The following is a 13,486-nucleotide window of genomic DNA, read 5'->3' as shown; positions in this document are numbered from 1 at the left end:
GGCTCTCATAACAAAAATATTTCAAACTCACCTCGCACCTTCACGAGGATCCTGCAACCATTAAATTCACACACGCCTCTTTTATGAGTCTGCTCATGACTGTTTTCGGGAAGCTGGTCGCATCAACAAAACATTGCTTTCCAGTATAGTCCGTTGGGCGACCTGCAAATTGCTGAAAGAGTCCAGAACATGGTCCTGTCTCCCATTTGCCTTCTTCCTCTTCAGTCTCGCATTGCAATAAGCTGTTGGCGTGGAGCTAAGGCACCAGTTCTAGTCCACTTTCACTACCCTTCAACAGCGACCAGGCAAGCAACTCAAGCAGGCTGACACACCTGGATACAAAACAGTAGCATCGCGGTTCTCCCTAACCAGAAACTCTAATCACGAAACAGTCACTTTACCGTCATCCCACACCATTTCGACTAGTCTTTCGTCCCTTGGATTAACTGTCCGATTTTCCCACACACTTTACATGCCTCACTTCCAACCCCTTTTCGGGAAGTGATCATCCACCCAGTAAAGATCCCTACTACAGTCTAGCCCTGTGCTTGATATTCAGTCAACTCACCTTCACCCGTTCGACGTGCTTTGCGTTACTGTCCCCTGGTCCAGACGATTGCTGTGTGATATGACTTTGAGCACGGCGAAATCTCGCGAACTTTGTATTTGACTGCGAACGAACAGAAACGTGATGCTGGACAACCAAAGCATAGAGAGAGAACAAGGTATTGGAGAGCTATCTGATTGTCGTCGATATCAGAGCTATATCGACAGCCTTAAAGCCGTACAGAAATACACGTTAATCCTACAAGGTGTATACCTGTCCCTATCGCTAAAAAGAACACATCCCGACTCACAGTATGCCCCCAGTCGTGAGACTATAAGTGAATACTGCATTTAAACGCCGCGTGCCAGGTTCTTTCATATTCGTTCATGTCATGTCCCATCCAAATGTCTATACCTCCGCTTTTATTTATGTGCTGATACATATCCAACTTCCACTACGCCAAAAGCTCAACCCACCTGACCTGTTTTGAAGATTGTCCTATTCAAATCCGATGTTACATAGCGCTCCTCTCAAGCCAGGAAATCATCCTAGCGAATGCCCTACAATGATGCAAAGAATGCATCGTTAGCGTCTAGGTTGAGGTTCATGCCCAAGCCCAGCTGTGAGTCGTCGTTGAAATCCAGGAAACTGTCAAACTCGTTGCGTTGGGCATCATCAGCATCGGCATGAGTATGGGTATTGGTATTCGAGTCATGAGTCTTGTTGAGATTGCTAAGGCCAAAGGACATATTGGACATGGTGCTCATTCGTAGTGGATGCATATCGTCAGGAAAATCGTAGGCAAACGTCGAGCCTGGCTCCTGGGGTGGAGGAGAAGAGGAATGGGACAGAGCTGGAAGCGAAGCTGACTGCGTGGTCAGCACTGCGGGCTCATGCGCTGCTGAATATAAGGGGAGGTCGTATGTGTCGGCTCGCGGCATAGTAGTGACCTCTCTGCCCACGAGAACTGGGTGGTTCAACACCTGGTCAGCCATGGGCTGTAATGCTGTTGCAGCCGAACCACAGTGCTCTTCAAAAGACAGCATCTCAGCAGGAGTAAGCTCGCGAAAGGAGGGAGTTGGCTTGTTGCCAGTGGAGTATCCAGGGCTTGCAGGAGGAGTATAGGAGAACATATCTCCAAGCATCGGGCCCTGATGCGCAGAGTTTGTCGGACCGTGAGATATGGTATCCATGCTTTGTGGGTCCAGCCCGAATAGATTCATCGCACCATCGTAGGTGATGCTGGGAGACTGTGGACCGTCACGAATGCTTAGGTTGTCCATGCTCTCCGCAGGTGGTGAACCCCAGCTCGACATGGAGCAGCTGGAGGCCGAGGAGTGGTAGGTATCAGCAGGTCCACTAGAGCCCTGCTGCTGCTTTGATCGCGTTCGCGATGCTTTGTCAAGGCGGTCTTCCATCTCTGGTCGGTGTTTCTTTGGTCTGCCTCGTTTAACCTCCTTCCGAACAATTCCTTCAAAAGCGCCGATACACATGCCTCGTTGTCGATGTCGTGTCAGAGCGTCATGTCGCGCAAAGGCATTTCCGCAAAGACAAGCGTAAGCTTTTGTACCTGTGTGAATCTTCGAATGGCGCTTCAGGTCATGCCCTCTAACGAAGCATTTGCCGCAATGATTGCACTTAAATTGACGATCACCTAAATGAGTCTGAACATGTGATTTGATATTCTCCTTGCGACCGAAGTCTTTGTTGCAACCATCAAAAGTGCATCTCCAGCTGTTTATGTTTGGATCAGGCTGGACTATAAATTGTGCAATGTCGTCGATACTTATATTCGTCTCTATACTGGAAGCACTGATACCCGGATCCAAGTGAAGGTCGGATATTGAGATGCGGCGAGGTGAAAGTGCAGGTCTATTCGGTGAGGATGGTAGTTGGCTCAGTTGGTAAGCTGATTGATCAATGTTCTGAAGGTCAGTGGTGTCTTGAGCGGATTCCCCAAAGAGAGGTGTTGATGGAAAATTCATGCTACTGGTTGGAGCGTTCTTCGAATGAGCGGCTTTACGTTTCATTGGCTCTTGGGCTATTGTTGTTGTTTCTGAGGCAGGCAATAATGGAGCGCCAAAGTCGTTGGTGAAGGAGTTCATAGCATCATGCTCGGCGATGCCTTGTAACGATCGTGATTTCTGCATGGAGACCGGTCGAGGAGATACTATCGTCTCGTCTTGCTGCAATGCTCGTGGAGATGTCTGTAATGATTTCACTTGCCGTGAAGGATGGTTTAACGGTGTTTGTGCTGGTGTCAAAGGGAAATGAGCTAGATATGGTTAAGAAAATATTACTTGAAGGACGCCAAACTCACCAGTCTGTATTTGATGTGTAGGTGTATATGGTCTCATGCCTGTCTGGATTCTTAGATCAGGTTGTGATAACCGCCTGTCATGGGGTGGCACCATCTGCTGGATGTCTTGCATGTGGTGCATAGGCTGAAAGTAATGCTGTGTATTTTCGTCGAACATATATGAGGTTCGAGAGTTTGCCGATGTCGGCATGTTCATGTTCTGTACATGTGAATAGTGCACCATACCATTCGGTGATGGCATGTTCATCATCATATCATAAGGTATATGCGAAGAGGATTGGGGAAACATACCACACTGCTGCGCTACTGAGGTGTCTATTCGTGGTTGGATCGATGGCTGACCCGGTCTGGCTAATCTCTGCTGCTGCGCTTCTCGCAAAATCTGTTGTCCTTGGATGGGTCCTATGTTAGTATGCATACTTACGGCACTCCCAGTGTGTCGATGTCGACGAATTGGCGTTCGACTTATGTCATATGACTGTCCTCGTTGGTGAAGACTCTGTCGTTGCATATGAGTGGGAGGCATTTGCACCTTCATGGCTTCGAAAGCTACAGGAGTTGAATTCTGTCGTTGGTGTAGCTTTTGTCGATTCTGAAGAGATGAAGATGGGTTGGACATCATCATTGACGAGATGAGTTCGAAAGGTTAGTAGTCTGAAGGTTGGCCGTATTCCTTCGTGGTTCGAGACTGCAAAAATGTTAGTGATGGTTCCAATGACCTCGTCGCTCCTCCTGTAGAAGTCTTCGTCCCAGGCATTATCTTGTCCTGGTCGTCGAGCTGCTCTCACGTACCTCGCGCAGCGCAACCGCCCTTAACCGGGCAGCGTTTTGTTTCTTCCTCCTCCTCTCAGTAGCAGCAGTAGTGTGTTGTTTTTTTCTTCTCGAAAGTGTTTCGGGTGAGGTAGTTGAAGGGGAGGTCTTTCTCGGACTGTTCCTGCTAGAGGTGCTTGTCCTGTGCTAAAGTTCTTTTTGAAGAGCAAGTAGAAATGTTTCAGGTGTCTGTGCCCAAGGCCTGTAGAGGATGAAGGTGGAGATAGAAGATTTAGGGTGGTGCAGGAAGAAAGAGACTATGAAGCGATCTCAAACTACGTTTCGTCAACAGCGTGCGTTGTGACGGCAACCACGACCGTGGAGACTCTCGGCTGAGTTGCGTCATCCAGCAAAGTGGAGTGCACCTGCCGCTTTCGCGGGAAAGCAGGCTCCGCGCCAAGATTTGTAAGTCACGAAAAGGCACATTGATTTGTCGTCCGTCCTCTGTTGAACAGGTCCATATCGAAGGTTGAGGAAGACATTTTGTCGAGGTACGTGGTTTTCGCTGTGCGCAGACCTGAATCATCTAACATCTATCAGATCTTCATTATGCAGATCTTCGTCAAGACCCTCACGGGCAAGACAATCACCCTTGAGGTTGAGTCCTCAGATACCATCGACAATGTCAAGTCCAAGATTCAAGGTCAGCATCTTCGTCGCACGATTCCAAACCTGGACACTAACAAATCTGTAGACAAGGAGGGCATTCCACCTGACCAACAGCGACTGATCTTCGCCGGCAAGCAGTTGGAGGATGGCAGAACTCTTTCCGACTACAACATCCAGAAAGAGTCGACACTTCACTTGGTCCTACGACTTCGAGGTGGCGCTAAGAAGCGAAAGAAGAAGGTTTACACCACCCCAAAGAAGATCAAGCACAAGAGAAAGAAGACCAAGTTGGCTGTTCTCAAGTACTACAAGGTTGATGGTGATGGCAAGATCGAGCGCCTGAGACGTGAGTGCCCACACTCCGACTGTGGTGCTGGTGTTTTCATGGCTGCTATGCACAACAGACAATACTGCGGTCGATGCCACCTGACCTACGTCTTTGACGAGAGCAAATCGTGATTGCGAAAAGTGATAGAGAGTGGTTGCGGCATGGTCAAAGGCTAGATTGAGGGGCTGTGTCAAAGCAGAACAACTAGACACCGTCCGGCTACAAAGGTTCAGGCTTGTTCGACGTTATGGTTTCTTAGTAGGCTATAGTGGTCGATAACGTGCTCATGGATACTTTCTGCCTTGTTACTTGGGCAATGCTCTGATCTCTAAATCGAAGTATGACCCAATCTCAATAAAGTCCTATTCGCATCGAGAATTTTGTTTCATTCACTATCGTTACTACTGCTACTATCTGCATTGCTCGATGTATCATCGTCGCCATCCGTACTAGAACTCCCTGACGAAGAAGTTTCTTCAACCGCCGCCTTGCGATTAGGGACAACTTGATGAACTTTATTACGAGAGCTAGAATGCTGCGAGTTGTCCGACGAATCACTTTCTGAGTCGCTTTCACTACTCGACACACTGGCAACGGCCGTCCTCGTTTTGTTCTTCCTCACGCGTGGTAATGGTACAGTGGATGTTGCAAATGTAGGAGCCGCTTCCTTTCTGGTGACATTTGTATCTTCCTTGAGAGCCCACAGTAGAATCTGGGCGCGAGGATATCGTTCGAAGAGACCGTCTTGATTAACGTCGTTACTATTTGGTTCTTCGACGAGGTTGAGCAGCGCCATTCGGTCTGATGTATCATCCATGACTTCAGTTTCCTCTTTCATAGAATTCCTGCATTGCTCAACGAGACGTTGCCGTGCCGCGGCATTGCTGGGCAGGCCAGCCACATATCCTGCTAATGCAACTGTGTGTGAAGATGGAATGTCTACAGTGCTTAGAGCATGGCTGAGCACCCACACATCACGATTCTTGTTAAACTTCCAGTCACGCCGGTTTGTCTTATGACAGGAGAGATAGTCGAGTGCCAGAGCCTTCTTGCCTTTAGGCACTGAGTTTCGAGCCTCCGAATCTCCCCTCGATTTAACGCGGTCCTTGTTCTTCTTCTTCTTCTTGGGTGTTGTAGCTATAGATACAGGTCTCAGGTTCTCTGTATCGAATGTACTGTCTGTATCTCCAAGCTTTCGTTTAGCGGACTGTGTGGTAGCTGAGCCAGGCAGATTCTCAGGGAAATCGATCGTAATCCGTGAATCACCATCTTCAGCCTTCGTGTCGTCTGCGAAAGAGACAGACTTTCGCGATGGCCTTTTCCCCTGAGCACCATTAACCGGGGCTATTGGTGCGGAGTCTCCAGAAGTCTTTGCCGGGCTCTCTTGGTGACCATTCAGCCTCTCTGTAGCGTGCTGACCATCTTGAGATATACGTTGACGCTTGCTTGGTCGCTCAGCAACATTCCCATCTACGAGTGGCTCAGCTCTGTTTGATTGTTTGTGTTGTGAAAGATCATGGTTGGGCTCCTCCTTTGCATACTTGAGCTTCAGGCCCAATCGCTTCCATGCTGGTACATGCGACATGATCTTGTGACTATATCTCCATGAGATCCATAGAGACTAACCTTTGTGAGGCCAATATATGCGTGAAAGGTAAGATTCCCTACAAATTTGTATTAAGAGTGGCTTTGGCGAGCTGAAAACGAAAATCATACGCTATGTCTGACCAATTGGAAGACGACAGCCACATTGTGGCTGCTGTGGCGAAGTCCTTGCCTGCATATTAGGCTCTCTAGGCGGTCGCTAACTGACGCGTGCCCGGCTGCGCTGTCGTCAATGGTAGAGAAACCACTGAACCAGCATTCAAGTACTTCTGCTGAAGCCAAACTCTGGATCCATCTCGTGTTCTTCGAACCAGTCCTATACAAAACAACTCGCTACACGAACAACACTACCCACAAGCGCAGTCTTAGAGGGCCAACATGTCTGGTTCGTGCCTCGCAAGAATCGACAAGTTTCGGACTGGCCGAGCTGACAGCTTTATATAGGCAGCGCAGGATACGACCGTCACATCACCATCTTCTCAGATCAGGGGCGCCTATATCAAGTTGGTACGTCCTCCTTCAATCGATCTATACGCCGCTGTTGAGACATACACCATGGCAGACGCATACTCGACTATGCGAAGCACAATCCTACAAGTGATCACTGACAACCTGAACAGAGTATGCATTCAAAGCCATTACAGCTGCGAACATAACTTCAGTGGGAGTAAGAGGGAAAAAGTGTGCTGTCGTTCTGTCACAAAAGAAAGTCCCTGTGAGTTACATTTGCACATTACTTGGGATGTCTGTGCTAATTTCCTAACAGGACAAACTCATTGACCCATCCTCTGTGTCCCATGTCTTCAAGATCTCACCCTCAGTAGGCTGCGTAATGACGGGCTCCATTGCCGATGCCAGAGCTTCTGTTGATCGTGCTCGAGGAGAGGCAGCTGAGTTCAAATACAAGTATGGCTATGAAATGCCATGTGATGTACTGGCGAAACGCCTTGCCAACATCAATCAAGTCTATACTCAACGTGTACGTCTCCTATAAAACGTCGTGTTGATCCCGCTAACGTGCTGTAGGCTTACATGAGGCCTCTCGGTGTTGCCACGACCTTGATCTCTGTGGACGACGAACTTGGTCCTCAATTATACAAATGCGATCCTGCTGGATACTATGTTGGCTACAAAGCAACTGCTTCAGGACCAAAACAACAAGAAGCTCTGAATCACTTGGAGAAAAAACTCAAGAACAAGGAATGTGCCCCGGGTGACTGGGAGGAGATTGTCGAGCTTGGAATTACCACGCTTAGCACTGTACTCAGCGTCGACTTCAAGAAGAACGAATTGGAGATCGGTATTGTTGGTGGGCCACGAGCTGAAGGCTCTGATGAAACAAGTTCCGCTTTTCGTACACTGACAGAGGACGAAGTCGAAGAACGGCTTCAAGCTATCGCTGAAAGAGATTGATGAATCTATGCTCTAGCTTCACACAGAAATCGAGCTTCACTCGCACAAGCACGTTGCGCTGAGCAGGGGTTATGTTGACGGTGGCTTAATATTAGCAGGCTCAAACACCCGCCCGTTGTGCAGCGGCAACTCTTTCGGGAACACTTCAACAGACCAATAGCATCTTTGCAGATCCTTTGGGGGCTGGATGTTTTATCGACAGCCTCATGCAGGAACATGGTAAGTTCCTCCCTGCTATCGTTTATGACTTGCGGCGGTTATCAGCTCAGCCGCTCAAAGAAAAACGACATTGCCGCATCCGAAATCTAGCAGTATCCTCGTAGCACCAAGACGAAGAATCGTGCGACATGAAAGCGAAGCTCAACGGCAAGCCACAACTGAAAAACAGCATTCGTGCTCCGAAGGCTGGGCACCAAGATTGTCGTCAACGGCGATGGATCTCTCGCGGCAGAATCGGAGCTTGAAGATGGGTCCTGGAGGCTCGGCTGCATGGTGCAAGTCTGGGAAAGCGTTTTTCTGTTCAGCTGAAAGTGCAGTGACAGAGGAGCGATGGTGCAAGTGTACTTCGAATCAGCTCGTTCGTTTCCGTACAAGCTCGGTGGAGTTTCCAGGGCAAGCGTCAAAGCTTATTTACCATTTCCTCCTACAGCTCCAGGTACCATGAACAAATCGCGCTTGCACTTGCCCACAACCCACGCAAGACACACAAGACCTCGTGTCTACTATCGCTGCATTGTTCAGCGCACAACAACACTATCCATCGCCATCTTTGAGGACCTCTCTACATCTCTGATCTATGCGCTTCTCCACATACACGGCCCACCAACCATGTGGCTGTCTGAATGTCTAGTGAACCTCTTTCTATTGCCGCCAATGATGTCGTCGTTTCTTTTAAGCTCTATCGCGATACCTTCAGCCCTGCCGCACTCTGGTATAGTTTTCGCTGCTAGCCTCTTAGCCTGCTCGACATCATATCCAGATCTGGTATCCACAGGACTTTTGTTCAGCAGGCTTCGACCTCACTACTTGCACATATCCCATGTCATGATTCTCTCAAGCTGGACCGTACTATCTTGTTGTGCAAAAGCCACGGGCCGCACCAGTGCGCGACCATGAGATGTTGATTTCGTGAGGCTGACTGGCCAGCAGTAACGGCAGCCACATAACATCTAGTTTACAAGCACTATAGTAATGTCGCCGCAGAACTTGCAAGTTGAGAAGAGAGATATAAACCACTGTGAAGAAGTCTCTACATTGGGTTTGATTGCCCTGAGCTCTCAACCAGCTGAACAACATCCAAGGAAGAAGCAGAAGCTCAGTTCTACCGCCTCGGAACTATCTTCTGGTCGGACTGAGACAGCACATCTCCACGAACAAGATTCTATACCCATACGTTTGCACGCCGGGGCAGAGAATCAAGCGACAACAACCGACCAAGAAACCTCAGACTCCTTATCCGTTGCCTGTCCACCAGGGCTCGACAACCAATCATCATCTACCACACGGCACTTGTCTTTCACCTTGTCTTCTAAGGCAGCTTGCACGATGTCCGACGGCAGTATGTCTAAACGTTCTTCCAAGACCACGAATTTGGCTAATCGTGGATCAGAGAACGAGGCTCGCGCTCTTCGGGTGCTGGAAGTGATGAACGACTTTCGAACACTTCAGACCCACATCACATCGCTGGTGACTAGAGCAGAAGCGAGCCCTCCAGATCAGTCAGCGTACTATCTTGGCGGTTACACTGTCCTGCGTCAATGCAATGCCGAAGCACAAGCGATACTGGCCACTCATTACAACCCTGGAAACTTGGGGATTGAGCCTGGCAGAGTGGCAGACACCGAAGTTCAAAAGGCAACTCTCCAACGGTAAGTAAGTTGTAAGTTAAAGACCAATATCTAATTGTGACAGAATCATCCTTGATGCTTCTACACGACGGTTTCAAGCACATAAAATTTACCTTCGCGCGGCAGCTGGCATGAGATGGGTGCGACTGCGAAAGGAGGCTATGGATGGTAGCTGGCCTGTTAATAAGAAAGCACAAGCATTACAGGCAATTGACCAACGTCTACAACAGGTATGTATATCATTGAAGTCGAAGTGATCGGCATCGTCCCCGCCACGTGTGTGGCTAGCTGATCTGCGAACGTCCCAGAGAGGCACTGATCGTCGGATCCACAACTTTATGTAAACCAAAGTACTGACAAGGTGCTTTACAGGAACTCAACAACATCAGCGATGAATCCGTGGTCAACGATCTCAGAGCTGCTGACCGCCGCAAGAGCTATTGGCTTGATGAAGATCCTTCCCTCGAGCGCATGCTTGCCTGGATCCGGAGACAAAGATGACGTATTGCTCCTCAGACAAGCAAAGACGAACCCAATCCTTCAATTTTCTCTTCTCCCCAGACTTATGGTTCATGACACTGATGAGCTGGACTCACACTTTTTTCTTTTGGGTAACATTCGACCAGCAGCACGACTGTGACGGTATAGGGCTAGACGGTACGTTCTACGGCATCACGAGGGACAAAAAAGGAGCTATTCCCATTGAGGACTTCACGGCAAAATCGACGATAGACTTTGGCATAACTAATTATGGAAGGCGCAGGTGGTTTTGACCACGTGCACTTTTTGGTTCTTGTCGGGTTCGTGGGGCCGAGTGTGCTATCGACTCGTCAAGATCGAGACAATCACCGATGACGGGATTTCATAGCAGATGCGTCAGCAGGGTTTCGGGTATTCGCACACATGTTGTACGTACTTTCGTGATAGGAAAGATTCAAGGAAGTACTCGCTCACTGTCATTCATATTCTTCTATAGAGTTCCATAGTAAATATAGGACAACCTTTGACCATCTCTCTTAGTACTGTCTACGTTTGACATATATCATGCCTTGCTAGATACCTGGTTGCTACATCGATTCAGAGATACACACAAGTGATCGTCTTTGACGCCAGCGCATGCCCGTTGAGAAAAAGATAACACACAGCAGTGCCGCAAGGTTCGAGTGACAGCTGAAAAGCCACATTCGGCTAATCTTGTAAGCTTCAAAAATCTCTATTCTTGGCAAGCTTTCTTTCGCGCTTTCTCTAGCACCAGCGCGTTCGCGTTCACGTTCACGTCCACATCAGCTGAGCTCTACACTGAAACGTCTAGAGAATTTAGTAAAACAACCAGAGTCTCCTCCTCCTTCAGCTCAGGCTTTCACAAAGTGTGTCTACTCTAATGAACTTAATCGACTACCCGATGCTTGCCCAGAAGTCACTGAGAAGGGTGGATATACAGTACAAGAGCTAACAGTACCAAAAACACTCTACGTGTAATACCGTCAGCTGGTTCGGCGATGCCGTTCGAGTATGTGACTTTTGCGCGTCATCGTGATTGTGATCGATACCACTGTGCTCTGCAACCACAACTTGATTAGCTTTTTAGATAAACATTATGGCGAGGAGCCGGAAGCTACTTTCGAGTATACTACTACTGTGTCACGTGTGGTCCGGGCGAAAGTGAGATGGTGATCTACACCTAAACTACAACCTCACCCAATTCTGATCACGATGAGTCATCTAGTACCCATGGAACTCAAACCGTCGTAGAGCGCTCAAGCTGCAATTTTCAACGACATATGTAGTGAAGCGGCCAAGTGAGTGCCCATGAAGTCGCTAACGTTACCAGTAAGAGTAAAAAGGGACAATGAGCGGTCGCTTTTGCAGACCCCTACGCGTAAGCTTTCATACAGCACAAGCGACTTCTTCGTCGTGGATGCCTGGAACAGTCGCTGTCACTTGCTGACACTAAACCACGAGTGCTAACTAACAACTCTATACTAAACTGATACGTCAAGATGGATTGGCAGCAATTAGAGCACAAGTCTCATCTTGAGGACGATCCTACATGGATTGAAGCAAGACGCATGTTTCAATCCTATACTCCGGGCGACCACCATCTTGAAACGAAAAGCCTTTCGATTCGCGATGCGTACGTTTACAAGCCTCTCAATGCATATAATCGCGAAATCCGTATCTTGACACTTCAGCCATTCCTTACCCCCCCAGACGGACACGAACCCATCGTGTGTGGAAGTCTCCAAGAAATTTCTCTCGACTCTAGCCCCTTCTATTTTGCACTATCTTACGTTTGGGGTGTTGCGTCACAGACATTTCCCATCATACTTGACGGGAGAATATTCAACGTGACCACGAATTTGCACAGTGCATTGAAACAACTCTCGCAAAAAGGCTATGCCCTTCCTATTTGGATCGATGCTATCTGTATCAACCAGAGCGACAGCTTGGAGAAGAGTAGCCAAGTCCAAGAAATGGGCAGTATCTATCGAAACGCGCAACTGGTACTTGGCTGGCTAGGTCCAGAGGCTCGTTCTAGCTCATTAGCGATCAAAGCGCTGTCTTTTCTTGGGTCACGGTGTATGAATATGCCGGACGGACCTAGTCTTCAGGAACGCTACGACCTTGTAACGACTGTGCTTCCTTCCGATCCAGCAGACAAACGACTTGCCTTTCCAACCTCTTCTGTCGTTGCCCTACTCAACCGGCCGTGGTGGTGTCGTGTGTGGGTTGTACAAGAAGTCGTACTGGCAAAGAATGTATACCTTTTATGTGGAGACAGCGACGTTCAATTCTCGTTCCTGCTGCTAGGATTCACAATGATTTTCGAATTACCATTGCTTGATGCTGTATTCCAAGGTTCTCTTGGGGCCCGAATCATGCCTCTCCTACCCATCCTCAAGTGTGACCCCCGCATCATGAATGCAGCGATTCGTGGCCACAGTCAAGAGCCTGCTCCCCTTTCGCAACGAATGGAAGAAGTACGCTCATTGGGAGCAACAGATGCTAGAGACCACATACTGGCGTTGCTTGGGATGGTAAGTGATGCGAGTGAGGTGGGTATCAAGGCAGATTACACAAAGAGTTGCGCCGAGATTTATACACAAGTGGCTTCAGGACTCATGATAAACCAAAGAAATCTCCAAATCCTGTCCCACTGCTCGTTCCCAAAGACACAAAAGAATCTCCCATCTTGGGTGCCGGACTGGTCCACAGGATTTTCCTATCATATCTGGCAGTCGAAGTACAGTCTCTTCCGAACGGGAAGCAGGCATAACCAGAGAACCAAGATGCAAGCTGGAAATTTTGTAATATCTGGCTCGAGGTTTGATGTCATCACAAACACTGGCTATTCGTGGAACAAGACTGATCTCACCGTTGAGCCTGACACAGAACCAGTGGTACTTTCTGCTTGCCTAGGAGCCATCGAAGACTTCGTGCGTAGAAATTGCTCGGCGTACCGCTCTTCCAAGGAAATTGACGACGCTGTGTGGCGAACTCCAATCTGTGATACCGAATCTGGGGTGTTCTCTGATACAGGTCGAAAGTGTATCCGCGCAACCGCAAACACGAGAGCCGGTTTTGAAGCTCTTAGACACCCAGAGAACCTCACAAATATTCCCGACGAGAACAAGAGATTGCAAAAGGCCAAGTCATTCCAATACAAAGCAGGAATGATCGGCGCACTCTCCAACAGAAGAATCTTCGTGACGGCGAAGGGATATGTCGGCGTTGGACCTGGTCACCTCCAAGCAGATGACCACATTTGCATTTTCTGGGGTGCTGAAGTTCCATATGTCTTACGCGAGAGACGCGACATCAACCACACGCAGAAGAAACGGTTCTGGCAGAGAGACAAGGGCGATTTCGAGTTCCTAGGAGAATGTTATGTTCACGGCATCATGGACGGCGAGAAAGACCTTCGCACTTCGACGGGTGAGGACTTTGTCTTGCATTGATTATATTGTAAGTCTGAGACTATAATCAGCGTCACGAATAGTTCGCGA

General features: G+C 48.6%; 5 protein-coding genes across 5 annotated transcripts; 3 read left to right on the top strand and 2 right to left on the bottom strand.

The window, feature by feature from the left end:
* Nucleotides 1-1,107: 1,107 nt before the first annotated feature.
* On the bottom strand, nt 1,108-3,057 carry ACE2 (Metallothionein expression activator; the record flags this gene model as incomplete). The annotated part of the gene is made up of 2 exons (XM_064894566.1): nt 1,108-2,822; nt 2,868-3,057. 2 exons carry the CDS (start codon nt 3,055-3,057, stop codon nt 1,108-1,110), a joined length of 1,905 nt encoding a protein of 634 aa, XP_064757253.1.
* A 1,942-nt stretch (nt 3,058-4,999) lies between these two features.
* On the bottom strand, nt 5,000-6,199 carry LTR64_000179 (uncharacterized protein; the record flags this gene model as incomplete). Its single annotated transcript, XM_064894565.1, has 1 exon — nt 5,000-6,199. One exon carries the CDS (start codon nt 6,197-6,199, stop codon nt 5,000-5,002), a length of 1,200 nt encoding a protein of 399 aa, XP_064757252.1.
* A 398-nt stretch (nt 6,200-6,597) lies between these two features.
* Nucleotides 6,598-7,632, top strand: SCL1 (Proteasome subunit YC7alpha/Y8 (protease yscE subunit 7); the record flags this gene model as incomplete). Its single annotated transcript, XM_064894564.1, has 5 exons — nt 6,598-6,604; nt 6,664-6,726; nt 6,840-6,934; nt 6,986-7,198; nt 7,246-7,632. The coding sequence occupies 5 exons, from the start codon at nt 6,598-6,600 to the stop codon at nt 7,630-7,632; spliced, it is 765 nt and encodes a 254-aa protein (XP_064757251.1).
* A 1,545-nt stretch (nt 7,633-9,177) lies between these two features.
* On the top strand, nt 9,178-9,980 carry LTR64_000177 (uncharacterized protein; the record flags this gene model as incomplete). Its single annotated transcript, XM_064894563.1, has 4 exons — nt 9,178-9,190; nt 9,242-9,500; nt 9,544-9,709; nt 9,852-9,980. 4 exons carry the CDS (start codon nt 9,178-9,180, stop codon nt 9,978-9,980), a joined length of 567 nt encoding a protein of 188 aa, XP_064757250.1.
* Nucleotides 9,981-11,479: 1,499 nt separating this feature from the next.
* LTR64_000176 (uncharacterized protein) lies at nt 11,480-13,438 on the top strand (the record flags this gene model as incomplete). The annotated part of the gene is made up of 1 exon (XM_064894562.1): nt 11,480-13,438. One exon carries the CDS (start codon nt 11,480-11,482, stop codon nt 13,436-13,438), a length of 1,959 nt encoding a protein of 652 aa, XP_064757249.1.
* Nucleotides 13,439-13,486: the final 48 nt, after the last annotated feature.

Source organism: Lithohypha guttulata (assembly GCF_036872675.1).
Source record: "Lithohypha guttulata strain CCFEE 5908 chromosome Unknown scaffold_1, whole genome shotgun sequence".
Lineage (NCBI taxonomy): Eukaryota > Fungi > Ascomycota > Eurotiomycetes > Chaetothyriales > Trichomeriaceae > Lithohypha > Lithohypha guttulata.
The sequence above is the reverse complement of the archived record's forward strand: the minus strand, read 5'-3'. Positions and strand labels throughout refer to the sequence as shown.